The 26591-nt window shown below is 35.8% G+C and overlaps 1 protein-coding gene across 1 annotated transcript in view; it reads left to right on the forward strand.

Moving 5' to 3' along the window:
• The window catches only part of LMO7 (LIM domain 7), a 242601-nt gene that overhangs the window by 173500 nt on the left and 42510 nt on the right, over positions 1-26591 (forward strand). The window contains 12 exon segments of the mRNA XM_020992454.2: positions 3114-3144; positions 4309-4362; positions 4364-4423; positions 5510-5708; positions 9695-9947; positions 11832-12131; positions 14316-15035; positions 16168-16197; positions 21067-21184; positions 23317-23459; positions 25135-25585; positions 26206-26514. Coding sequence (XP_020848113.1) covers positions 3114-3144; positions 4309-4362; positions 4364-4423; positions 5510-5708; positions 9695-9947; positions 11832-12131; positions 14316-15035; positions 16168-16197; positions 21067-21184; positions 23317-23459; positions 25135-25585; positions 26206-26514 — 2668 coding nt within the window.

Below are 26591 nucleotides of genomic sequence, written 5' to 3' on the forward strand. Positions count from 1 at the left end.
ACATTTTTGTACAAACAGATCCTTTTCCCTTTTTTTTTTGGATGTCTTTGGGCTATAGACCTAGTGGTGGTATTGCTGATCAAAAGGTGTGCAGAGTTTTATAAACATTTGAGCATAGTTCTAAACTGCTCTCCAGAAATTCATATAGTTTTAATCTCTTCTCCACCTCTGTGTCATAGTGTCATTATCCCCAATTTTCTGAACTCTTCTTATTCCCTCAAGATTTTTTCTTATTAACTTAAGGGACTCTAAGTTAAATAGACATGGGCTGCTTCAGGCTCCCAAAACACTTGGGCACAAAGATAGGATAGATGTTTGCACAACATTATTCAGCTTTGAAAATGAAAACTGTTCTAATTGACATTTCCAAATGGGTTGTGTAAGAACTCACCTGGCTTGAAGCAAGTCAACATTACCATTCCCTCCTCCCCACAATGATCTGTTTTAGGAGGCCTGGGGTTCTGCCACTTTGACTTTATTTTTTTATTTTTTGTTTTTTTTTTATTTTTTTTTTGCTAGGCAATGGGGCTAAGTGACTTGCCCAGGGTCACACAGCTAGTAAGTGTTATGTGTCTGAGGCCGTATTTGAATTCAGGTCCTCCTGAATCCAGGGCCGGTACTCTATCCACTGCGCCACCTAGCTGCCCCCACTTTGACTTTAGCAAGCAAAAGAGTAGCCCGATTACCAGCCGCAGTGTGGTGGAATTTGCTGTTTGGAAAATAGTGACCTCTATCTTGGCAAATCATTTACTGCTTTCATTCCCAGCATTGCCTTTCAAGGATAGCTACTCATTAAATCAGGGTTATATGTACCTTTGTATTGGAGGGTGTTATAAGTGCATATAATTAGCAAAGAATGTGAAAGATTATGCTGTCCAAACTCGAAAGTGCTGATCTAAAAACAAGGAACACATTCTTTCGGCTTCCAGTGCATTACCTTATAATAAAATAAGGAAAATGAAAAGGAAGAGGTGTTGACCTAAAAACCTTTTAAAAAGTGCCCAAGAAAAGATTTAAGAGACATCTATTAACTTTCTCCCAAACACTAGGTGATACAGGTCTTTTTTGGTCCTTTGCCATAGGTCTTGAGGAATCATTCTTGTTTTTCTATAATATATTTGATCAGCTTTGCTTGTTTTGAACCTTGGCATTGCCTCTTGTCTTGCTGTCTTATTTCTCAATATCATATCTCCAGTGGTTGTTCCTGCCTTAGCCTTCCTGAAGTAAACAATGGTACATTTGTAGGTAGTGGGACCTAAAATAATTCAAGTAGTTAGTTAAGCAGTGGATTGAAAATATAGACTATGAGTTCCAGTTCCTGGTTTTTGGGGCAATTTTAGTCATGTTCATACTAGGCTTTCAATTGCTTTATAGAAAGGGACAAAGAGAACTAGTAGACTATAATGACAGTTGATAAGCTTTAAAGTTTGGAAAACCCTTTACATAACATTATTTCCTTTGATCCTGATAATACAGATGAGGAAATTGAAGCAGAGAGAGGTTAAATGCTTAACCATAGCTACTGAGTGTCTGAAATAGGATGTGAACCCAGTTCTTCTTGACTCCCAAGTCTAACACCTGATGGACCATCTATAGTGAAAATATACCATAGAAGGTAGTTAATAGTTTATCCTAATCCCTTGATGCAGAGGCCACATTTAAAAAAAAAATAATTTGGCTTAGTAGGCTATAATAGGTTTTTTATTTCTTGAGACTCTGTACAGTTGGAAAGGGACTGTAGAGCTAACCACTATAACCTTTTCCTTTCTAACATCCTTAACACATGGTGCATTTATGCAATTTTCATTTCCTACCTGGTTGTACTCCTGTGGATTTCTTCATCATGCCCACAAGAACTTTATTATCATGCAGGAATATATCAACTTTGGTACACCTACCTCCTCAGTGCCCTCTGCTTCTGGGTCTCCTCTGTGAATGGAGGGTGTAGTGGAGAGCGCCTTCCCAAACTTGCATTTAAGGAGAGTGCCCATGCCAGCCATCTCTTCATTTCCCATAATGGTTGTGCTCTGGACTGGACGTCTCCATTATGCCTCCTTGATGGGCAATTTTCCCTTCTCCATGCCCCCTCCTTTTTTTTTTTTCTGTGTTGTCTTCTCTCATTAGATTATAAGCTTTTTGAGGGCAGGGACTGTCCTTTTTCTTATTTGTATCCCTAGAACTTAGCAAGGTGCCTGACATATGCTAAGTACTTAATAAAAATTTGTTGACTGACTGACTATTCAAGCAAGCCCATTTCCTTATGAAGACTCTATTATTAATGTAGCTGATAGAATGCTGTGTTCAGAGTCGGTATTGCCTGTGTTCAAAACCTTCCTCAGACACTGCTTGTGTGACTATGGACATGTCATTTCACCTCAAGAGACAAAATTTTCTCTTCTATAAAACAGGAATAATAATAATAGAAGGGGTCATAAAAATCTTAGTGAAGTTTTAGCTCTTAATAAGCTTTAAAAAGCTCAAAACTGAACTAAAACTTTTGGGTACTCTGTACTTTGTAGTACTTCTCTCCCAGACCTGTTTGTGAGGCTTACAGGAGACTGTGCACATTGCAGTTTTTAAATGCTGCGTATGTGAAAATCACCATCACCATTATCTTCACTATCATTACTTTTACCCTGTTTCCTTTTGTGTCAAAACAAAGAAACAAGAAAACCTACCCAAATCTCTGTATTCAGATGAAAACTACTTGGGCTCAGTTACCAAATGGTTTTTTTGTTTTAAAAGTAGCAAAGGAAACTCATATATACAAACTTGCTGGTGTTAACTTTGGAGTGACATGGCAGAGGTGATGTTAGACAAAACAAAAACTTTAACTTCTCTGTTCAGATTGTTGAATGAGATTAATAGGAAAAGGCATTCTTATTAACCTTGGCAGAAAGTTTGTCATTTATTTTAGAGAAGTTTGTTCACCTTCATCAATATTTTATGCTAAATGTGAGTGGGGAATGATTTTGTTCTTACTTTTAATGGAACATCTGCATTCTGAGCCATCAGAAATTCTTAATATTCTAAGTAGGAATAAATAAGTGGTTTTAATTGGATAATTTTTTTTTAAGTTTTCATATATTCAGATTTGTTTTTCTTCTTTGCAGGCAAGAAGAGACTGATAGAAGAGTGAAAAATGTAAGCTATGTTTACCTTTCTACTTCCACCCAAATTATGTTACCCTTACGTGTGTCCAAAAAATAGCTAATAAGCTCTGCCTCTTTTCCAATGACCCTTTTTTTGGGTTAGAAATCATTCATTTGTGAAATCCTGAGTGTATTTGGCTCTAGACATTTGCTTGTGCTTTCTAAATCTTGTTAGATGAGAAGGAGGAGGGAAGTTGAACTATAATAGGAAAGAGACAGTGGTGGCATTAGTATGATTAGAGGCAGTCCAAAAAAATTTTCAGGCAAATGTTTGTGTGTATATGTGTAAATGGTGTAGTTTGAAAACTATTTGAAAATCTAGTTATGTGAAATTTAAAAGTACATTTTATAAAACAGATTTTATGATAGTAAAGGAAATTTTATGGTAGGATGGAATGGAAATTTGACAAACAGTTTTTTCCCCCTCGGTATCTTTGTAGTGTTAAGGCTTATGTTTATTATCTGTGTAATTAAACATGCATTGTAAAACTACAATTATATAACTCTTGATATGATTAATAAAAACGATAAGAATTTCTGTAAATATTTTCCCTAAATATTTTAATAAGCATTCAAAGCTCTATAAATAGGTTAATTACTGAAGTGTTTTCACTTAAGTGTCTAGATACAACTTTGCTATGATAATTTTATGTTTTATATTTGTAGATTTATTTGGCAAGAACTCATCTCCACCCCTTGCCATTCTCTCTTCTTCCCCCTTATCCCTCCTTCCCCCCCCGCCCCCAGAATATCTAGTATACTTTATCAACTTATTCAAGCTATGGGCATCTTTGGAATAGTACTAGAAAACTCTGGTACTTTTTAAATTTTATTTTCTAGATTGAAAAAATATGTTCTTCAGCTTTAAAGTAGTCTGAGTTATAATTTAGCAATTTTTTCATACTATTTGGTTTGGAAATGAGTTAAATGCTTGACTAATAATCTTTTTTTTGGTGTAAATTGTATTTCATTTTTTCCAATTACATGTAAAGATAGTTTTCAATTTTTTAAATGATTTTGAGTTCCAAATTTTTCTCTTCTCCTCTTCCCTGTTCCCAACATGGCAAGCAATATAGGTTATACAGGTGCAATCATGTTAAATATATTTCTACATTTTGACTATAATCTTAACTTGTGAGATTCTCTTTCTCTTCAGGTTTTGATTACCTTATATTGGCTGGGCAGGAAAGCACAGAGTGACCCTTATTATTAATGGTCCTTACCTTAATCTGAAGGCATTTGAGAACCTTTTAGGACAAGCTCTAACTAAGGTAAGGAACTTAGTGTTTTAAGTATAATATAATCTCTTGTGTAACAAAAATCACATGCTATGATATAATCTTTGTTCTCCGCTAACTTTGCATTTAAATAGATGTCAATAGGAAATACCTTGTTTAGCTATCATAGGCCCTCAGGTCACACAAGGTCAATTAACTGAAACCGCTGTGAGTGGAAAGAGTTAAAAAAGCCCCCATATAGACCAAACCCCTGGATTAAAATCCTGCCTCAGAAATTTACAAGATTTGTGATCTTGGGGAAGTCACTTAATCTACTCAATGTCTTAGTTTCCGTTCTGTTAGGTGAGGGATTTGGATTTGAAGATTTCTCTTGTCCTATCCCTTCCTACATCTATGATCCCATGTGCCCTTTTTGGAGGGAATCTCTTATCGCATTGATAAAGAAACTTAGACTCAGAGAAGTTAAATGATTTGCTCAAGGCCACAGAAGCAGTAATTTGTTGTTTTTCCAATCACTTTTGTTGTGTCTGACTTTCTGTGACCCTATTTGGGGGTTTTCTTGGCAAAGATACTGGAGTGGTTTGCTATTTCCTTCTCCAGCTCATTTTACAGATGAGGAAACTGAAGCAAACAGAGTTAAGTGACTTGCCTAGGGTCTATTAAGTTATTAATACACAGCTATTAAGTGTCTGTGGTGAGATTTGAACTCAGGTCCTCCTGACTCCAGGCCTGGTGCTCTATCCACTGTGTCACCTAAGTGCTGTAGTAAGTAATAGAACTGGGATTTTAGCTAAGGTCCTCTAATTCTCTATCCTGGTCTTTTACTACTAAACCAGGCTTACCTGTTGCTTCAGTTACACTGTTTTTTGGTTTTTAAAATTACTTCCCCATCTTTCTTATTTTTAAGCACTAATAGTTACTGGAGAGGCTCTAACCATGTAAATGCAAACTAGAATCTGATTTTAACACTTATTTGTCCTTTGATTTACATGTCAATAGTGAAGGCCCAGTGCAGCGCCGTTTGAATGAAATATGCAATAAAAAATTATTAGTAATGGTTAATTAAATTCCTGGAAGGTTAAGCTAACCCGCTGTTAATTTAAAAATAAAATTCTTTAGGTACTTGAAGACTCCAGCAGTCTGAAAAGGAGTGGCAGGGACAGTGGCTACGGAGATATTTGGTATACTGAACGTGGAGAATTTCTTAGTCCTTCAGCCTACCACAAAAGAGACGATTCTTTTGATAGCTTGGATTCTTTTGGGTCTAGATCATTCACAAGCTGTTCATCAGATTTAACTCTGAAAGGGGGCAGTGAAGGTAACTTAAATTTTTTTTTAAAGTTATCCAAATAATATGTTTTTCCCTGGATGAAAGAGTGTGTATAGTTGTTGGAGGGGATATGGCAGGGGAGATATGTTTCAGGACAAATAAAGCTAGAAGAATTTAGGGCCACTAAGCAGTCATGTCATTATGTAGCAACGTTGATATTTTCTTCCTTTACTATTTTTTTTCCTTTTCTCTTTAAATCTATGTTTCTGGAATTTTTAAAAAAGTTGGTGGCATAACATATGAATGCCTGTTTAAGACTCCTTAGACCATTACTTTATATCTACTAGTATAGTGGCATGTCAACTGGCTCTTTAAAAAAAAACATTATTGATGTCTTGGTTTTAAATCCTATTCATTTCTGAAAGTGCCTTCCCCCTCCCATACCCAGAGAAGCTTCTCATGTAAAAAAGATATAAAAGAAAAAAAATAGTTCAGCAAAACCAACAATACGTTGGCACTTTCTGTATACCACATTATACATCTGCAACCCCAATGTCTTTAAAGAAAGGAGAAAGGAACGTTTCTCTCTCTCTCTCTCTCTCTCTCTTTTTTTTTTATACCAAGTCACGTCAAGTATTTTTGACTTTAAATCTCTGCATGTTCCTGACTGACATTGTTCCTGACTGCAATTTCAGGCAAGGAATATTCCTTCCTGGAAAATTCCTCTGGTTCCACCTTCTTCAACAGGAAACAGCTACAAAATTGGAATTGTGAGTCAGATGGTGACAGTAGGTTGTTTATCCTTCTGCTTAATTCATGTCTAAATAAAAATGTTATTTTTGAACTTTGGAATTCTTCAAAATAAACTCCCATTTACCAACTATTGCATTTGTTTTAAAAAACCAGTAAACAATCAAATATATTCCCTTTTAAAGTAGACCCATGAATTATCTTTCATTAATGTTTCTGATGTTAGTTGCAGTTAGTTTATTCTTAAGGCATGTGAAAATACATTTTCATAAATCCCTGTAGTTTCATTGTTCTTTTTATTTGAGATAATTTTTAATACACAGTTCACCTGAGTGACTAAACCATTAAGGGAGAACTAGTGATTGAAATTCTTAGCTTACTTTATTATGGAACTGTCCAAAGAACTTGAAACATGTAGTGTGTGTGTGTGTGTGTGTGTGTGTGTATACACACATATACATAGATATAGATAGTGTCAGGGAACCATAATGATAAATGAAAGAGAAACGTACAGGAAAGCATGAACATCAGAAAATTCAAAAGTAGTCGTAGAACAGTGCTGAATCCAAGCCTCTGCTTTAGGATTCATCCCCATAAAGGCTAAAAACATTATTCTCTTGCTCAAAAATCTTCAGTGACTCCCCATTGCCTACTGACTTGCTTCAAATCCTTGTCTTGGCATACAAGATCGTTTAAAATCGATTCCCAAGTAAGCTCTATTTCCAGCTTCATTTCAGACATGCCATTTTATGTGTGCTATATTTTAGTTAAATTGTTTGACCTACTGTCCCTCTTTTTGTACTGTGTTCTTCTATATGTTATACCTTTGCTTATTCTGTCCCCTGTGTCTAGAGTCTACTTTCCTCCTTCCTCCCCACTTATTGAAATCCTTTCAATTCAGACTTAATTCATCAACCATCTCTTAGTAAAATCTTACTTCCCCTTTCCCCAATTATTCCTATTTGACAGTTTTCATGATCTATATGGATATTTCCTCTGCACTTATCACTCTGTCTTTATTACTCTCCCTGTAAAATTGTAAGCTTGAGGCTATAATTATTTATTTTCATATTTGTATCCCTACTTCCTAACATAGTGCCAAAGATTTAGTAGGCTCTTGATTTTTTTGGGGGAGGTTAATCAATTGAATTGGAACTGTAGCTTTCTCTTATCCTGACACTTTTTTGGAGAAGAAATACTGATAGCGTTTGTAGAATGATGGTAGTTAAGGGTTGGGTGTATAGCCAGTGAAATAAAATGAGTTTCCTCTTTTAGGGATTCAGTGAATTCTGTTACAAAACACCTGATATTTATCAGGTTAGTGTCATAAACTGGTCATCATTAAGTACTTTCTTAATATACTTAAAAATAAAACCAGTTTACTAATTTTTATTGTTTATTTTTTTCTATAGGGTTTGTGTGTATGTGTGTGTGTGTGTGTGTGGTATTCCCATCACTGACAAGCATTTTTTGAGTCAGGCAATATGGTACAAAAAGTAGTACATTTGGAGTTAAGCAGGTTTGGGGCTCTCTACATTTGACTCCAGACTTACCTTTATGCCTTTATTTCATCCTATTTGTAGTCTAAGACACAGATATCTTCTACCTATTTGATGTGAAATAACAGCTTTCCGAACTTTCATTTCCTCATCAGTAAATGCATTCATTTGTACTATCTACCTTGAAAAATTGTGGGGGAACTTTGTAAATAGAAGTGTGTCATTCACAAGTGAGTAAGGTTCAAAAAATTACTACCAAGTGTTTACTGTTCATAGACACAGTAACAATACAAGACACAAAATAACTCAAAATTTCAGCTCTCAGAGTGAAGTGATCTAAGTTTTAGTTATAAATTTTCATTAAATTACATACTTTGACAAAAGTTGCTAGTGTGTAATGTAATGTAATCAGAAAAAATACCAATACCAGAAAAACATATTGAGGTACTTACAGTATTAGCTACTTGCCAATTCAGTCACAAACTCTTAAGAAATGGATTCTTAATCTTTTTTTTTTTTGGTGTCACGGGCCTCTTTGGCAGTCTGGTGAATGAAGCCTGTGGTTTACCTCTCAGAATGTTTTAAATGCATAAGATAGAATACTAAGGATTTCAGATTATATTAGATTTATAAAACTATTTTTAAAAATCCCAAACAAAACAAGTTAATGGATCTCACTGATGTAAGAACTTTCATCCTCTTTTTCTTCCTCTAGCAACTTGATGTACCCTCTTTTCCCCATTACTGTAGTATTTTGCTATTGGGTCTCTGTTCTTTCTCATATCTGTTATAGATTCCCTCTTACATTTGGGCAAAACCTCATCAGCTTAGATTAACCCTAGTGTCCCTCAGGTTACTATCTTTTTCTTACCTACTGGGTCCTTCCATTTCTGCCAACATACATTGCTTTGAGAGGGTGCTGTTGAACAGAGCTGCCTTTGTGGTGGGCATGACAAAGGAAAAAAAAGTGAAATGAGTGAAAGTGGTAGTAAGAGAGGGGGAAGGAAAGGAAAGAGATATCAGTAGCAGTAGTTGGTTGGGGCAAGTATACTCTGATTGGAAAATAAGCCCCTTTCCTTTTTGTCCCTCTCAAACCTCCTTTCTTTCTTGTCTCCTTTTGTCTCTCTAAACACATTTTGTATTTATTTGAATGAGAAGAGGATAAGTGGATGCACTTTAAAAAATTTGTGCAATGATTTAACATCATAATACAAAATTTGCCAAAGCAATTTCTATCACTACCAGTGGTGAATATCTTGCACTTGGCCCACTGCTTCCATCTAGTCACTAATCCAAGATCTTTTGAAATTTGTTTGTGTGTCTTTCCAACATAGACATGCATGCATACATTTACTGTATTTTCATTGCCTTAGTTAAAATTACTTAATTACCTGGGAACTATTTTAGCATCTTATTTTAAAGAAGGTTGATTATGACACAATTTGCCATGCAAAGTAGGTTTCTGGAAAACTGTGGAGTTAGGGGCATGAGGGGGAAGAGACTAGAAATAAAGATGGTTTGGCAAGAGATTAGCATTTTGTTTTCTGCATAGAATGTGGTACAGTGAAAGAATGTAATGCATGTAGCTCCAGTATGCAAAGCAAGTTCCACCTAATGGTTCTTATCACAACTTCATGACAAATTTCTAAAAATAATCTGAGCAGTTAGCATCAGCAGTGCTGAGTTTCCAAGGGAAAGACAGGGAAAGCAAGCTGTGTGGGTTTCAGTTAGATGCAAAATCTGGAGAGTAAAGCAAAAAAAAATTGTACGTGTGCTTCTTTTTAGGTTGTGAGAGTGACACAGATTCTGAACTCACATTCAAAATGCAGGATTATAACAAGGATGATATGTCCTATCGAAGGATATCAGCTGTTGAGCCCAAACCTGCTCTACCATTCAATCGTTTTTTACCCAACAAAAGTAAACAGCCAACCTATATGCCTGCACCACTGAGGAAAAAAAGGCCAGACAAGAATGAGGATAATCGAAGAAGCTGGGCAAGTCCTGTGTACACCGAGGCTGATGGGACCTTTTCAAGGTACTGGTGTTGACTTCAAATATTTACTTTTCAAATTCAGTATATTTAGTGGTATTATTGTGATACAGTACTTAAAATATGGCAGAGAAAATAGATTTTGGACCTTCTTTATTAGTGGTCTCCCTTCTCCCTCCAATCTTATTTTAGTCATTCATATCAGAAAGATTTCTTTCTTCCAGTTTAGGATGTCAGCATGCGATTCAAAGTTCCTGTTTTGAATGTATATCTTTGAGTTTACTGTTATACCTCTCAGTTTGCCACCCAGTTCTTAGGTGTTTTCATGGTCAGTGTTGTTGTTTTCTGCAATTTCTTCCTATTTTGAATGACCTCAGTGGAGACAAAAAAGAATCATTTTAACTTCCCATCATATTAGCAGAATAGGATGTGGTTTTTCAAATCCAGCTTCAAATCTGATGGTGATGTGTGACTATGACAGTGGTTCAGATTCAGAAAATGAACGAAGGTTGCCTGACATAATTTTGGATGACTTAGCCAACCGTAGATTCCGAGCGAAAAAGAGGCATGAGTGCTCCCCGGCATCTAGACAGCTTTCCATCTTGAAAACCAGCCTGCCTAAGTCTTGTTCACAAAAGCTTTCTACAACTGATCCTTTAGCTACTGGATTCAAGGAACTGATGAGGTCAGAGAGATTTGTATTGGATATGAATATCTACTTGTGTTGCTAATTCATTTTAATCCAGAAAATAATGCCTCCAAAGTGTCATTTGTTTCCCTTGCCTTCTTTTCCCTTTCCCTCCCCTTCTCCTACTCTCTTCTCTTACTTTCTTCCTTCCTGCCTTCCTTCCTCTGTCCCTCCCTTCCCCTCTCTTTCTCTCCCTCCCTCACCTCCTTCCCTCCTCTTTCTTTCTTTCTTTTCCTTCCTTCCTTCCTTCCTTCCTTCCTTCCTTCCTTCCTTCCTTCCTTCCTTCCTTGCCTCCTTCCTTCCTTCCTTCCTGCTTCCTCCTTTTCCTTCCTTCCTGCCTGCCTTCCTTCCTTCCTCTTTCTTTTTTTCTCTCTCTTTCTTTTTTCCTTTCTCTCCGTCCTTTCCTCCCTCCCTCCCTTGCTTCCTTCTTCTGTCCCTCCCCCCTGTCTTTCTCTCCCTTTCTCTCCCTCCTTTCCTCCCTTCTTTTTTTCTTTCTTTCCCTCCTTTACTCCATTCCTCCCTCCCTCCCTTCCTGTCTGCCTTCCTTCCTCTGCCCCTCCTTCCCCCTTTCTTTCTTTACATTTCTCTCCCTCCCCTTTTCCTTTCCTCTCTCTCTTTCTCTTTCCCTCCCTTCCTCCCCTCCTCTCTCTTTATATCTTTCTTTCTTTCTTTCTTTCTTTCTTTCTTTCTTTCTTTCTTTCTTTCTTTCTTTCTTTCTTTCTTTTTTCTTTCTTTCTTTCTTCTTCTTCTTTCTTCTTTCTTTCTTTCTTTCTTTCTTTCTTTCTTTCTTTCTCTCTCTCTCTTTCTCCCTCCCTCCTCCCTCCCTCCTCCTCCCTCCCTCCCTCCTTCCCTTCCTTCCTTCCTTCCTTCCTTCCTTCCTTCCTTCCTTCCTTCCTTCCTTCCTTCCTTCCTTCCTTCCTTCCTTCCTTCCTTCCTTCCTTCCTTCCTTCCTTCCTTCCTTCTTTTCTTTCTTCCTTCCCTCCCTCCTTTCTTTCTCTTTTTCTTATAGTCACTAAATAATTGTTCTATGCAGCTCCAGTGGTTCATTTGGTTATTCAGTGGTTGTGATGAAATGCATCTATAATGCCTTAACTTTGTTTTAGGGACTGCAGTGATGAAAGTGAGAACTAATTTGCTTCATTCACAGTGGCGTGAACTTTGTGAGCCAAAAAGCATGCCTTTTGTGTACTCCTTGTCAAATTGCTCATAAAGTATCTTAACTGGTTGGATGTTTTGAACAGTAAACAGAGGAGGAAATGGGACACTAAAGTGGAAAACAGGCCAACAATAAAAGAAACTTCAAACTCCTCTAGCTATTTGGAGGAGGAGGAGGAAGAGGAAAAAGATGAAAAAGCAACAGGCATGCCAAACATTGTAAAGGATGATCTTTATGTGCGCAAGCTAAGTCCAGTAGTGCCCACTGCAGGGAGTGACTTTGACAAGTTTCTCCCCAAAAGTTGGACTCCAGAAGATCTGAGTTGGAAAAGAATTAAAAAGACGTCATCTTACAAACCATGGTATAAGGAGTTTCAGGGATTCAGGTTTGTCTTCACGCATGTTTCTGTGGAGCTTGTATACTTTGACTTGACTTATTTGCTTTTGTGTATGTCTTTGTACACAAAAAAGTTGTGGGGGGAGGCAAGTTTCTTCATACTGTTTCTGGCCAGGTCATGTCAGCACTTTAAGCCTTTGAGGTTGTTTTGGGAGATACTGGATTTGAAAAGATGTATTTAATTGACAAATTTAAGAAATGTCTGGCTCCTGAAAAAAAAAAAGATTCTATTCCATAAACAACTGTGACTTTATACTATTTTCAATAGTCCTATTTTTCTCTATCCCTTCCTTCTTATTTTTCTTTTCCCTTCCATATCATGACATAATAGAAGGAATTCAGACTCAGAAGATGAGAATTCAATCTGTGAACAAAATCCTGCCATTTTTAGTATGGCACAGAGAGCAGGGCAAGGTTCAGATGGCAATTGCCAAAGACGGTCAATCTTGATGGACCTCGCTACCAAACAAGCCCCCAAATCATGGAACAGAAATACGGACAGGAGATTCAGTGATGCTTCTGATAGACCAAGGTTGATATGATTGCATGAACCTGACCCATCTGAAGAGTGATCTCAGATTGTCTATCTACTTGCTTCTGCAGCTGCACTAACCCAAGCTGATGTGACAATCCTATTTTTACTGTACTGAAGCATGAGATGCCATTTTTTGAATGCATTCAGTATGAAAAATGATAAAAGTGGCTTTTGGCAAGCTTATGACTTTAACATTTATATAGATTTTATTTTTAAAAAAAACACCTGGAACTTCAATTTTAAGCTCTTTCAAAAGTAGAGAATAACATACCTGTGACATAGCAATTTAATTTACATTTTGAAATACAAACATTTAGAAATTTTTACAGTTTTATAGTTGGATGCATGTACATTGGAAACAAAATATTTTGCTAAGTACTTTTCAGCTATTAAAAAAAAATCGGGCCCAAATATTTCCTTTTCCTTTTTTTTTTTAATTAAAAATCTTCTTCTTTGACCCAGATCTGGAATTTTATAGGTATAAGGAGCTTCCTGTGTGGAAATGTCTTCCATCAACACAGATCAGTAACTTATAACTTGCCATGGCATCGAGAAATTAGAATACTTGCCAGTGGCAAACAGCTAGGATATGTCAGAGTTTCCTCTTGAACCTGGGACTTCTTGTTTCTAAGGCCAGCCTTCTATTCAATATGCCATGCCGTCTTTCCATTATAACCTGAAAATATCTGGAAATGATCAGTGAATAATCTTATAATCTGTTTTCTGTGCTAATGGTCAGGCATTTTAAAGATATTTTGGAATTCTGTGCTTTCCTTGCAATTATATATTAGGGAATATGGAAGCAAATACATTTTTGATTTAAAATCTTTCCCCTAAAATATGGCCTTATGATATTTGTTATCACCATTATTATTTTATACTTGGAGGAGAAATGAAAGGGTTTATAAATAAAAAGAGAGCATGTAGAAAAAGTTGAGTTTGAGCCTGATGGGGAGAACAGAAGGATGAGGAATAACAGTGAATTGTTGTTCTGTGTCTGTGCATTTTTTATTTTTCACAGGCTGTGATATGCCTAATAGATTAAATGTGTATCTCCCAAATAGGGTAGTTCCTCACTGTTGTTCTTCATTCTTATTAAATCAATTTAGGAGATATAGCACAGTTAAAACAGCTCAGAATTTGAAACATAGAAACTTTGTTTCATGACCCTGCTACTTACTACCTGTGTGACTTTAGGTGAGCTGCTTAAACTCTCTATGCTCCAGATACCTCACCGAGGACATTGGAGCAGACAATCCAAGATTCTTCCATCTGTAGATTTAGGGTCCTTCTCCCTGGGTAGTATAACCAGCTGGTATGAAGACAATATTTGATAAGCTAAATCTATGCATAATACTTGCTTTTTTCTACAGAGAAATCAACTCAGTCCCATCCTTTGGCACTTCTGATTTCCTTTGTTGGGCTGTTTTCAGTTAGTTGAGTTAGTTTACTATATTTTTTATACTGGATTGTGTAGTAGCAAAGGTATATTACAGTAGTTTTTTTCCCCCAGATAGAGCAATCTCTCTGCTTAAGCACCCCCCAAAATTTACATATACTGTTTAGTTTTTCTCTAATTTAGTTGCCTTTTAAAATAGTTTCTAAGATTCTACCTTCCTTTTCTTTTATATGCTTCAGTCAGTTTTTATTACTTCAGGCCTTACAAACATATTCTGATGACGTCTTGTCTTCTGAAACAAAGACCAAAATTGATCCCACATCTGGCCCAAGGATCATAACATGCCGAAGGAATGTCTTTTATGCCCCTGGCTATAGAAGAGATGATACTGAGAATGGAGTATTGGATCCTGACTTAGAAAATGACGATTACTTTGTTAGGAAGACTGGGGCTTTCCATGCAAATCCTGTTGTTCTTCAAGCCTTCGAAAATTTTAGAAGATACTCTGTAACAGATGATTTCATAGAGCGAGATATAATCCTGCAACAGCGAGAAGGTGATCCTACACTTCCAGATTTAGAAAAAGATGATATGATTGTTCGCAGAATTCCAACACAGAAGAAAGAGGTGCCTTTATCAGGAGCCCCAGATAAATATCACCCAATCCCCTTTCCAGAACCTTGGACTCTCCCACCAGAAATCCGAGCCAGATTTCTCTGTGTGCTTGAAAGGACATCTCCATCAAAAGAAAAAAGTAGTAGTTGTAGAGTCTTAGTTCCATCTTCTTGTCAAAAGAAAGATGATATGTTGACTCGTAAGATTGAGTCCTGGAAATTAGGAGCAACTGTACCATCCATCAGTTTCACTCCTGGTCCATGCAGTGAAGAGGACTTAAAAAAATGGGAGGCTATCCGAGCAGCGAGCAAAGTTAGGCACAAGAAACGACAGATGGTTGAGAGGTCAGAGTGTGTTTCTGCAAGAATTGTTCATTTATTTAGCTGATTGTCCTGTCTAATTCTTGTGAAAGGGCAACATTATGTGTTGCTAAACCATGCATGCCATGTGCAAATTTGAAAAAAATTAGTTTTATTTTGCTTTGATAAAATTACTCTTGTCTGGCAGAAAAAAAATATGCAATACCATATTTATACCCCTTGTTCTCTTTTAAAACTAGAATTTAATTTCCTTCCTTAAATTTACCTGCTCAGGTATTGTTATGGATGTACATTCTGAACTCCAAAAATTATGAAACTTGCTTGTTACCTTAAGCAAAAGCACAATTCTCCATTATAACTTGAGATTCCATGGAAATAGTCAGCAGTTGTTTTAATAAACTCTAATTATTGATGTCCAGGCATTTTGTAAACAGTCTGGATATATTTTGTTTGAAATTATGTGTTAGGGAACATGGGAGTGTATATAAGTTTGATTTAAAATCTTTCCGCAAAAATATGGCATTGCAAATTTCATTTCTCTTAATTTTGGTTTTGTCTCAGATTTTCCTGAGTTTCAGTCATTTGAAACATTTTTTGCTTTTGATTTGAGGCTTAACAAGGTTAAATGCAAACTTTGATGAGTGTAAAAATGCATGAATTTCATTAGTTCTCAGCTACCAAAATTCTTAGTGTCATCTGAACTTCTTGTGTATGTAACTATGGCCATTTTTGAAATGATGGAGTCTGCATTTATGTATTAAGTGATTTGTATTTTTGGTGTTGAATTAGAGGTGGACAAATCAGATGAGATTTATTTGGATTAACTTAATTGATTAGAATGCACCTCAGTTGTATGTGATGTTCAAAGGACCTAAATATGAGACTTTTTTTTTTTAAGGATTGCTGATTCAGGTATAATTCAAGAGACCTAAAGGATTTTGCCTAAATTTCGTCAAATTTTGAGAATGTTATTTAAATAATGTTGGATATATATTCTATGATATGGATAAATATATAAATAAAACTCTCTCACCTTTTAATATTTGTCCATCTCTAGTTAGAATAATTTGTGCATAAAATTTTCAACATTCAAGAACTAATACAACCAGAAAAACAATTAATGACCTTTTTAACTTTTGGTTTTCTGGTTTCTTAGACTCTTTCAAAAGATTTCTGATGAGAATGGGTAAGTTTTGTGGGGAATAATGGAAACCTTTTCTACAGTGTTGGTCCTTTTCTATAATTTGTGACTGATGAACGCATGTTTATTAATGCCTGGGCTAACCTGCGGTGCTGTGTGCCATGCATGAGGCTTTAAAATGTTATATGTGGCAAGATTTTAAAGTTTAGGAAATTTAGGAGCTATATTTGAGTTGTTCTAGTTCCTAAGCATTACATTGGAGAAATAGTGGTTAGACATTCAAAAGTCAACTCCTGACTTTTCCCCTAAATTTTTTGAACAGGTGGTTTAAAGTGGCAGAAATACTTACAGAAATGAAAACAGATCAAATGGTATTTTAATTACTGAATAGCCAAAAGAATATATGTGAAAACTTAAGTTTTAGTAATTTCCTAATGTCTTATTAAAATCCAAATTATGGTCTCTATTCTGAAAGAATGTCTGAACAAGGAATGTCAACATTTATCCATGTAGGCTTAGTTCTTTTTTGAGGTTACTTTACTTTAAAGGACATTAGTATTCATTTTAAAAATGTTGTCAGTACCTCTCTACAGCTGGGATGATGATCCCTTTGTCAGTGGTATGTGTACTTAGAGATAATTTTCTTAGATCAAAAGTTAATTTTCTGATAATAATGATTGTTTACATTGGTCCATCCACACTTTTACAGTTTCCCTTATGGCTAATCAGAAGAAATTTCAAGACTGCATAAGGCAGGGGTGTAGAATCTGCAGCCTTAAGGCCACAGGTGACCTTCTGAAAAGGCAGCAGATTTAGAAGGCCACCTGCAACCTTAAGGCCTCAGGTTCTCCACCCCTGCCTTAAGGGGTAAACTTTATTCTTCATTTATGGTAGCTTGAAACTTTAGAAGAATTAAGATCATAACTAATTACTAAATATATTCGGTAGCAATCTGTCCACAAAATAAATTTAGTAAAATTTCTGTGATTTGAAAAAAACACAACTTCTTTAGGCTTTTTCTTCCATTGTGACTTTAAATCTGAATTAAGTTATAGATAACAGAACAATTAAACTTTATCATGTAATTCACAACCACATCATACAAGGTAGTTATGTTTAACTCCTTTGCATTTCTACAATTAATGTGTATATATATATATATATATATATGTATATATATATATATAAATATAAAAATTACTAGATATTTTAAACAATAGCAAGGGAAGTGCAAAACCTGAAAAAAGAATAAACTGTCAAAGAGATGTTTAAGTAATTTTTGATCCTTAATCTAAAATATCTTGTAAAAATGTTACATGTTTTACATTTTAATTCTTCATGCTTTGTATCATGATCCCATTCTTTTAGGATTCAGGGGTCTCAGATCTACTGAAAGGACTTATTTAGGTAAATTGACAGCTATAGATAATAACTGAAAAGTAAATATTTCATAAATTAATATACAGTTTCTAGGTATGACAAGTAAAAGTGAGACATTGGGCAGGTCCTTGATAGGCAAGAACTTATTTGTCACCAGTTAAAAAGCGATTTTCAGACTTCATACTTCATTGGCAATAACAGAGACTCCATGAGTCATATTTAGTCTTTCATGCTTACAATTCACTGTGAGGAACTTGGTTCAAGAACTTGCTTGAAGCTCAACCTATTTAGAATTTAATATTTTCTTTCAAAATTCTTTTTAATCTAAGGGAAGCCTTAAAAATATGAAAGTAAAGTCATTAAAAAAAATGAACAAGAGTGGAGGACACATAGGATCCACCAGAATATTCATGGCTGTTTGAATACCTACCCTTTTTCGTCTTTAAATTCGGCCCAACTGCCTGAATGGAGCCAAGACTAAAACTGAGAAATATGAATGCTGCAGTTCAGTGTATTTATCTGTGGTTATAGTCAGTAGCATCAATGTTTTCTGTAGTTTGTATCTCAAGATTCTGCGCTGATAGTAGTTTTTAAAAATGCCCTCAATGCATCATGTTATCAAAGCATTTCCAGCAATATGCCCAGTAAATTGAGACTTCTGAATAATGAATGTGTTAGAAATAATGGAGAGTAGACACAATGAAGTGCGAATGTCTTAGTGGAGATGCCATTTATTCAAAATTTGCCTGTTTAAAAGATTTCAGGGAAAAATGCGTATGGAATCACATAAATTCTTACAATAGTTTTACTGTAATTAAAAATCCAAGCCGACACAGATTATAAATAGAAATTACATGGAGCTTAGGCTTTTAATGCAGGGCTTGCTTCATATTTTTCTGTTGTTTTTCTACTCCTCATGTTCTTAGTGAAGCTTGTAATACTTGAGAGCCTACTATCGCTCATTGTTCTGTCTTACTGCAAAGTAACTACTTATGGAAATGCTATTAACGTTGTCTCTTTGACAGGAGTTATGTTAAAGGGAAAGGAGTGCCCTATACCTACCTAGGCTTTGTGATTTCTGGCTTGCTTTTGTTGAACTGTTAACATCTGTCAATTTTTTGGCTTGTCTAGCAGGATGCATCATGTGTGGGAGGTATTTCACATGTGCATGCTTTTATGTTGCATGGATTTTGCTGTGGTTTTATGTAATTCAAAAGCTAGTACTTATTTAACGGTTGTTGGCAGAAGTCTCTAGTGATCAAAATTTGACATAAGAGTATAAGGGTGTACAGAAGTAATTTTATAGTGTGAGATGAAACCATATAATCCGTTGCCAATATCAGTAGGAAATAAAAGCTAATTAAAGGTAGAGTTATAATTGAAAAAAAAAATCAACATCCATATATGTTCAACTAATGTATTTTTAGCCAAAATGTTTTGCCTGACTTAAGCATCAGGTGAAGGCACAAGAGAAAATAGCCCCCTCCAAACAGAAATGGAATAGTTCTGAGCTGCATCCAGAGAGATTGTAGCATGCGTGGGCAGCTTTCCCATTTATAGGAGCTGTAGGTTCATATTCTAGCCTTGTGGTTCTAGAGGTTGTAACCCAAATCTCACCAATAAAAATTCTTCATCTCTTTTCCTGACCTTTCTTTGTAGTAATTACAGAGCCACCAAACAGTATTTGGCAAGCTCCATTGACATCTGCCCAAGTGAATCCCAAAGCTAGCTAGTAGGAGTGTAGTGAGAGGTCAGAAGTGAGGTACAATTTCAGATTCAGAACCGCACATATGGCTTGTTTCATTCATAGCTGACTCAAGTTAAAGGAGTGGATCCCCCAATGTATGGTGTGAAATTCATTCAGTTTGTTGTAAAAGACTGACTTAGAAAACTTCTGACAATGTATTTTAGGCAATGTTTGTTCTTTTTAAAGTCCCTTATTTATGGTTTTGAATCTAGGAACTTCATGGAATTTTATTTAGAAATAAGATACATCCACAGCTAATCAAAAAAAGCACTATTAGCCATTTCCTTGGAGAACTTGATATCTGGGTTATCTTGAGTAGAGGTCTAGTAGTGGATAGATAAAGATATTGCTGGGAGAAGAAGAAATTGAAACTTTTTTTTTTAAGGATGCCTGAGTTCATAATCTGTTTTTTATTTATGTTTTTTTTTATGTTTTTTTCTCTTTCTGTGGCCTAAAGCTTTATTACATAGACTTCCCATCTACTCTAATGGGGGCCAACTAGAAGCAAAGGCCTTCCTAGGGCAGTGACTTGGCCCAGTAAGTAACTTGACCCAGGCTGACCCAGGATAAATTCTGGATTGGTCCAGATTCCTTGAGACACTTTTTAAGTGCTCTCAGGTTCCAGTACATTCTGCATCATAGTCAAGTCAGCTGTCACTGGCTTCCTTACTCTTCCTCAAACAAGACATTCCCATCTCCCAGCTCTGGGCATTTTCATTGGCTGTTCTCCATGCTTGGAATTATCTCCTTTCTCATCTTCACTACCTAGCTTCCCATTTCAAACACCAGCTAAAATTCTGCCTTCTACCTCAAGCCTTTTCTGACCCTCTTCTCTTTATTCAACTGCTTTCCTCCTGTTGATTATTTCCAATTTATCCCATACATAATTTGTTTTTACGTAGTTGTTTGCATATTATCTCCTCCTTTAGACTATGCACTCCTTAAGAACAGGGACTGTGTTTTGCTTTTTTTTTTTTTTGGTCTCCCCAGAACTTAATAAATGTTTATTAACTGACTAAAGAGAGAGAGAGAGAGAAAACATATACATATAATTATAGTACAAAATAGAGTATGATAAATTGCAAAAGAGAGGTACAAAGTGTTGTGGGAATGCAGCATTAGGGAAAAATCACTCATGTCACAAAAAAGGAGAGTTCAGTTGATACAGAAACCAAGCATGTCAAGGTTCATGTAGTGAACAGTTGTGTCAAAAATCTATGTGTGGTCAAAAGATAAGAAAAAGAGATTTAAAAAAATCAGTGGGGACTAAGGAGAAATAATTTTCAATAGTGTGATAAGGATGGTTCTAAGCTCAAAAAGAGTAGCTTGTGGTTTTTTCCCCCCAGAATCTTGTAAAATTTGAGATGTCAAATAACTTTAAATATTCATGTGACTAGAATGTAAGGGTGAGGGAAATAGGGATGTAGTGATGATGTGCTTGTAACTATATTTAATACTTTCACTTAAATTTTTTAGCCTAGTTACATAAATAATTTGGTCACTGACATTTTGAATATTGAACTCTAGGCTTAACCATTTTCAGTGTGAATTCAGCACTTTTTAGAGACACATTTCACATTTATATTTAGTGTTAGTTTCTAGTTTCCTGTTTTTAGGAAAATACCACAAAGACTTATATAATAATATTATAAAATTATCTTCATAAAATCCTAAAGTGCTACAGTAGAAATTTAGATGTGACATCTAGGCACGTGTCCAGTCTTCTTTTTATTACCTTACATTTGATAGTGTGTACATTTTGGTGATCCCAGATAATTTTCTTGTAGGAACAAATCTTTGAGTGATGTCACTGCAGAAGATGTACATAATTTGCGCCAACTTCGCTATGAAGAAATGCAGAAAATAAAATCACAACTGCAAGAACAAGACCAGCAGTGGCAGGATGTAAGTATTCCCAAAAATTGGGGGAGGTGCTAATGAGGTGTGTCATGGGTCTATACATTTACATGATACTGAAAATTCTTTTCCTACATACTTCCTAAAATCAGTCTGTGGTCAACCCTTCCTTTGCATCTCAGTCTTGTTTCATAGTTAGTTTGCTAGTACTTCTCTTACAAGATTTTGGGGTGTTTTTGGCTCTATATCAATATTAATTATGAGAGTGCTTCTGTTATAATATTCCCAAAATCCTAATCTCTTTAAGTGTAAGAATGTATGTATGTGGGTATGTAAGGGCATGGGATACTATTTCTTAGCAGGAAGGAAGGTTGAGGTTCTAAAGATAGTTGTTGGTTGGAATACACAAATTCACTACACTCATAGAAGGAAATTACTTTGCTCATGGTCTATTTACAGAGTAATACTAGTTTGCATTTATAAGCTCTTTGCAGTTTCAGAAGAGGTTTACATACATTAGCAGAAGGCCCAGGACAAAGTGCTGGAGGCCATTAAAATGTCTCTTATAAAGAGACGCTATAGGAGGGGTTCTAGAATCTGAAGGACTTTGACCTGAGCAGTCAAATCAAAATTTAAAGGCTTTTGAAATTCGAAGAAATGACAAATGTCAACCATTGGTGAAATAATATTTCGCCTCAATCCTGGAGGGTTACTTTTGAGATTTTGAAAAGGAGAATCTCTGTGAAAGGTTTAGAGGAATGTTACTGGATGACAATAGATGGAATATGTGAATATAGCAGAAATTAAGGGCTTTCAAGTTCAGTATTAGGATACAAAGCATGGAATAGTAGCCAAGAGTGGTCAACTGACAAGCTTCTTAGGATAGGGGAGACCTGACCTGGGCTTTAAAGGAGCCATAGAAAATAATGCTTTAATAGAAGTGTCTGCATTTTCCACACAGCTTCTAAACACTACCTGTTTTCTAACTTTTAAGATCTCTGTTTCATTGAGGACAAAAAAATTTCACTGTGAAGAAACAGTGACTTGACTTTACTTTCCCTAAATATGTGGTAAATTATCAGCATGGAGGCTAGATAAGAAATAGCCTGATACAGGAGCATTCTTATGAAGTGTTAAGCCAAATTAAAACTCAAGTGTACTTCACTAAATGTGTACTGATGTGTCCCATTTTATTCTTATTAAAACAATGGAAATATTTCATTCTGATGTGTCACTGGCAGTTTGGGGTCAAGGACTGGAATAATTACTTGGTTTTAGTATACACAGGCCTCATGTTGAGTGCCCTTTCTTCACTCCCGGAGTCTGGGTTGATTGTGAGATAGGGTGTATAACCTAGTTTAGTATGCAGAAACCTGCAAAGGCTTGTTCTTGTCCTTATTCAGAGTGGAAAACCTCCAGAAGATCAAATCATTGATTGAGTCCTCCTCAGAATGCCTGAAGTTCCTGGAGTAAAAACTGAACTGGCTTCTTTGGACCATTAAGGATTCAACTGGACAGAATGCCTTGGGGGGTGATGGGTTAAAATGGCCTCACATTCTTAGGGACCATAATATATTAGTCTGTCATAAAGCCCTTTAGGACCCTATCATGTTTGTGTGTCCTCTGCGGTATTTACCTTTTTAAGGGTGATACATCATCACTCAGTTATTAAAGTCACTATTAACTGGGTTTTAATATTAAAGCATTTTATTGGATTTAATTTCTCTCAAAGTGTTAAATGAAAATGAAGTTTGAAAATTCAGTAGTGTTTCTGACTCAGTATCTAGTTTACAGAAATGGGCAGTAGACAGGTTAGTTATCTAGAAAATAAAAAAAAATGGGGTCTAGTTATTAGGTCAGATTTGGGAGGGGAGAGAGAGACAAAAGAAAGAGAATGAGAAAGAGAAAAGAGAAAATGAGAAAGAGGAAGAGAGAGTGAGAGAAAGAGAGAGACAGAGACAGAAAGAGAAACAGAGAGAGAGACAGAGACAGAGAGAAAGATAGGAGATCAAGCCTTGGTACAGAAATGCTAGCTATATAAAGGAAAATTAGGGCACCTTGGCATCTAGTTTGAATAAATAGTTTCAGCTGTGTAATGGAATACTCTGCTACTGTCTAATTGCTGGACAGAAGTATACAGAAAGTCAGGTATACCTATGCTAATGTGATTTTTGTGTTAGGACCTAGCAAAATGGAAAAATCGTCGAAAAAGTTATACTTCAGATCTGCAAAAGAAAAAGGAAGAGAGGGAAGAAATTGAAAAGCAGTCTCTTGAGAGGTCTCAGAGGAGCTCAAAAACATTTGGAGAAATTCTCCAGGACAGGTAAGAAAGCTGGTTTGCATTTGTCTTTTTAAATGTTTCCAATTTGAGCTGATGAGACTGAATGAATTCTAGTAGTTGCATTTCATAGAAGGTAGTGTTAGAACTAGATCTTTTCTTCTCTTTTCATTTTTCTCCCAGCTTGGCATAGCTGTTGTTTAGAAGCCATTGACCGGCAGGTTAATCATTTGTAAACCTGTACTTTGAAATGCAGTGAAAATATTCAAGGTTTTGTTCTAAGTGAAAAAACAAACAAAAAGCCCAAATAAGATGTAATAAATAGTGGTATGGCTTTATAAAAGCATTTTGTGTTTAAAACAGGTGATATGTTCTTTTGTCATTTCACACTGGGAATGAGCTGATGAAAGCTGCTAATGTGAAAATATATTGTTTTTCTTTTGTTAAATAATTTCACAAATTTTATTAAAATAACTCAAGTGTGCATATCTGATGAAATGAACATTCAATCTTACTTTCAATTTGAAGAAAGCAAATTTTTCCCTTGAAAACAAAAAGATATTATAACCTGAACTATGATTTTGTGTGTTGCAAAAGATCACAGAAAAGGACATGTGAACTTTTCCTCTATGCAATTACCATATGAAACCCTATGACACTTCCTTGCCAAAGAGAAAGCAAATATGTCTTAACAGAAACATATAAAAGGAAATAGGCTAGTGAAATTCAACAACACTCTCTTTGTGCTGTGGAAGCCAACTATAACCATAGTTTCATTCCTTTCATTGGTATAGGCTGAACATGAAAGTTGTATGCTTGTACAGTGATCATTTTATATTCAAATTAACCCCTTTATGAATGTAAAACACAAATGTGATTCAGTCATTTCTAGTAGAGTTTTACAGAGCTGTATGAAATTAGATACTAATTGAAAGTGAGAAAGGTCTTTAAAACTCTGTGTGGTTCTTTTGTTGTTTTTCATTCATAAAGAATAAAATTTTTTTAAAAAGCTCAACATTTTTGCTTAAAACTTGTTTTTAGCCAATGTGATATGTTCATATTAAGTGTATATGTGTGTATATTTGTGTGTGTGCGTGCATATATAACATATGTGTGTATATGTATATGTGTATATATGTTTTAAAAGAGAACTTCTATCGTAGTACCTTAATATCTTTTGTATAGTTTCCTTCATTTAGGATGGATGGGGTGGGTAAATTGTTGGATTTCTAGTAAATAAAATCGAATGAAGCTGCAGGGTGGCTAATCAGATACTTTAAAGTGTATACAATTGTTAGTCACTTTTATCTTGAATCCTGAAAGGAAAATTGCAAGCTATTTGCTCTTTTCTCCCCTCCTTTCTTTTCTTAATTAGTGTGAATTATAGTTTGTTTACTATTTTGTGTGTTAGCTATCTGAATAAGAACTGTAACCCTATCCTTTGTACCAATGCTCGGCTGTAGTTTCACCAGTTCATTGTGTTATTAGAAAGAGCTTGGGTCTTAAGAGGTAAAAGAGCTGGGTTTCAATTCTGATTCCTATACTTGCTAGCTCTGTGACCTGGGGCCAGACCCTTGGCCTCCCTTACCCTTATGTTTCTCATCTTTAATATGAGCGTAATATTTGCACTACCTTCCTCACAGGATTGTTGTGAGGGAAAATGCCTCTTGTAAACCTAAAGGCAAGATATAAATGTGAAGTGGTATTCTTCTCCTTTAAGGGAAATCAGAAACCAAGAAACCAACAGTCTTCGGCAGAAAACATTTGATCATGAGAGAATGTATTCTTCTAATGATGAGGTATTCAATGAAGCAAAAGAGTCTCCTGTGCCGACTTTGACAAGAGAAAGTTACCTGAATGAGGGAAGAGAGAAGGAAGTGACTTATGGTGCAGAGAGTGGTAAAGAAAATTCTTCAAGCCTTTTGAAGATGGAGGACTATGGAACAGCAGAAATTCAGGTTCCTTCTCAAAGCCTGACAGAGAAACAAAGCTCAGCCTCAGCTTTGTCTTCTAACCATTCACTGAGTATACAAATGGGACCTGCTCGGGTTTCAGCATCTCTCCCCAGAAGTTACCAGAAAACTGATACATCTAGATTAACATCGGTGGTTACGCCAAGACCTTTTGGTTCCCAGTCGAGAGGGATCTCATCACTTCCCAGATCTTATACGGTAAAAACTCCTCTGGGTTCTTTGTTAGTCTTTCTTGAATAGTAAGATGTTGGGGGTACTTGTGTAAATAGATTTAAATTACCTGTAGTTGATCTCCATGGAAAAGCCAAATCAAGTAAAACAGTTTTACCTTGAGATTTAACTGAAATTTAGTATTTAAAATAGAAATGTACTGTAAATGGTAGGGATGGAGAATTTACTGGGCTCAGTCATCATTGAAAGCGAGCTGAGCATTTTTGAGCAGGTTTGTATAGAACAATGCACAAGAAGAATAAAATGACTCTACATGAATATCCTAACATTTTGTGGCATGGATCTAAATGAATACTATATGCTTATTTTGGAAGATTACATTAAAACATGCTTTTCCTAATTTTTTTCCACTTGTTTTTGATAGCCTATAATCTATTTAGTGCTATCTATTTCATGTGTGTTTGCATATATTGCTTATGTGTTGTCTCTCTGAGAGGGTAAACAGCAACAAATCTTTGTGCACATTCATTTTAACTAAGCTGATAGACGGTGTAGAGACTTTTAAAGAAGACAAAATATAGGAAAGAAATGAGAGGAAAAACCAAACTGAATGACCCTGCCAAAATGGTGTGATTCTCTCAATTTAGATGGATGATGCTTGGAAGTACAATGGAGATGTAGAAGTCACTAAAAGAATTCAAGAAAGTTCAAAAAGTGGCTCTTTCTCAAAATCAGATGACAGCCAGCTTCACTCAAGCTCAGCCTTGAAACGTGTTGAAGTGGAAGCAAAAGAAAGTGAGAAGACAGCGCCACCCACTACACCCTTGTACTTGCCCATTTCCCAGGAACGTGATGCTTTTCCTAAATCAGAACAGCCTTTAACTTCTGACTCTTTGTCAGTTTCTGAGTCTTTAGAAGGGAGAAATTCTTCATCACCTGAGCCTTCAAGGACAAAGGTAAGTTTGGATAGCTTATAATTAGCCTTAACAATTCAGAAATACTCACATACTATGGGAAACACCCATTATGCAAA

The sequence above is a fragment of the Phascolarctos cinereus genome, unplaced genomic scaffold (assembly GCF_003287225.1).
Source record: "Phascolarctos cinereus isolate Bilbo 61053 unplaced genomic scaffold, phaCin_HiC Scaffold_7;HRSCAF=346, whole genome shotgun sequence".
NCBI lineage: Eukaryota > Metazoa > Chordata > Mammalia > Diprotodontia > Phascolarctidae > Phascolarctos > Phascolarctos cinereus.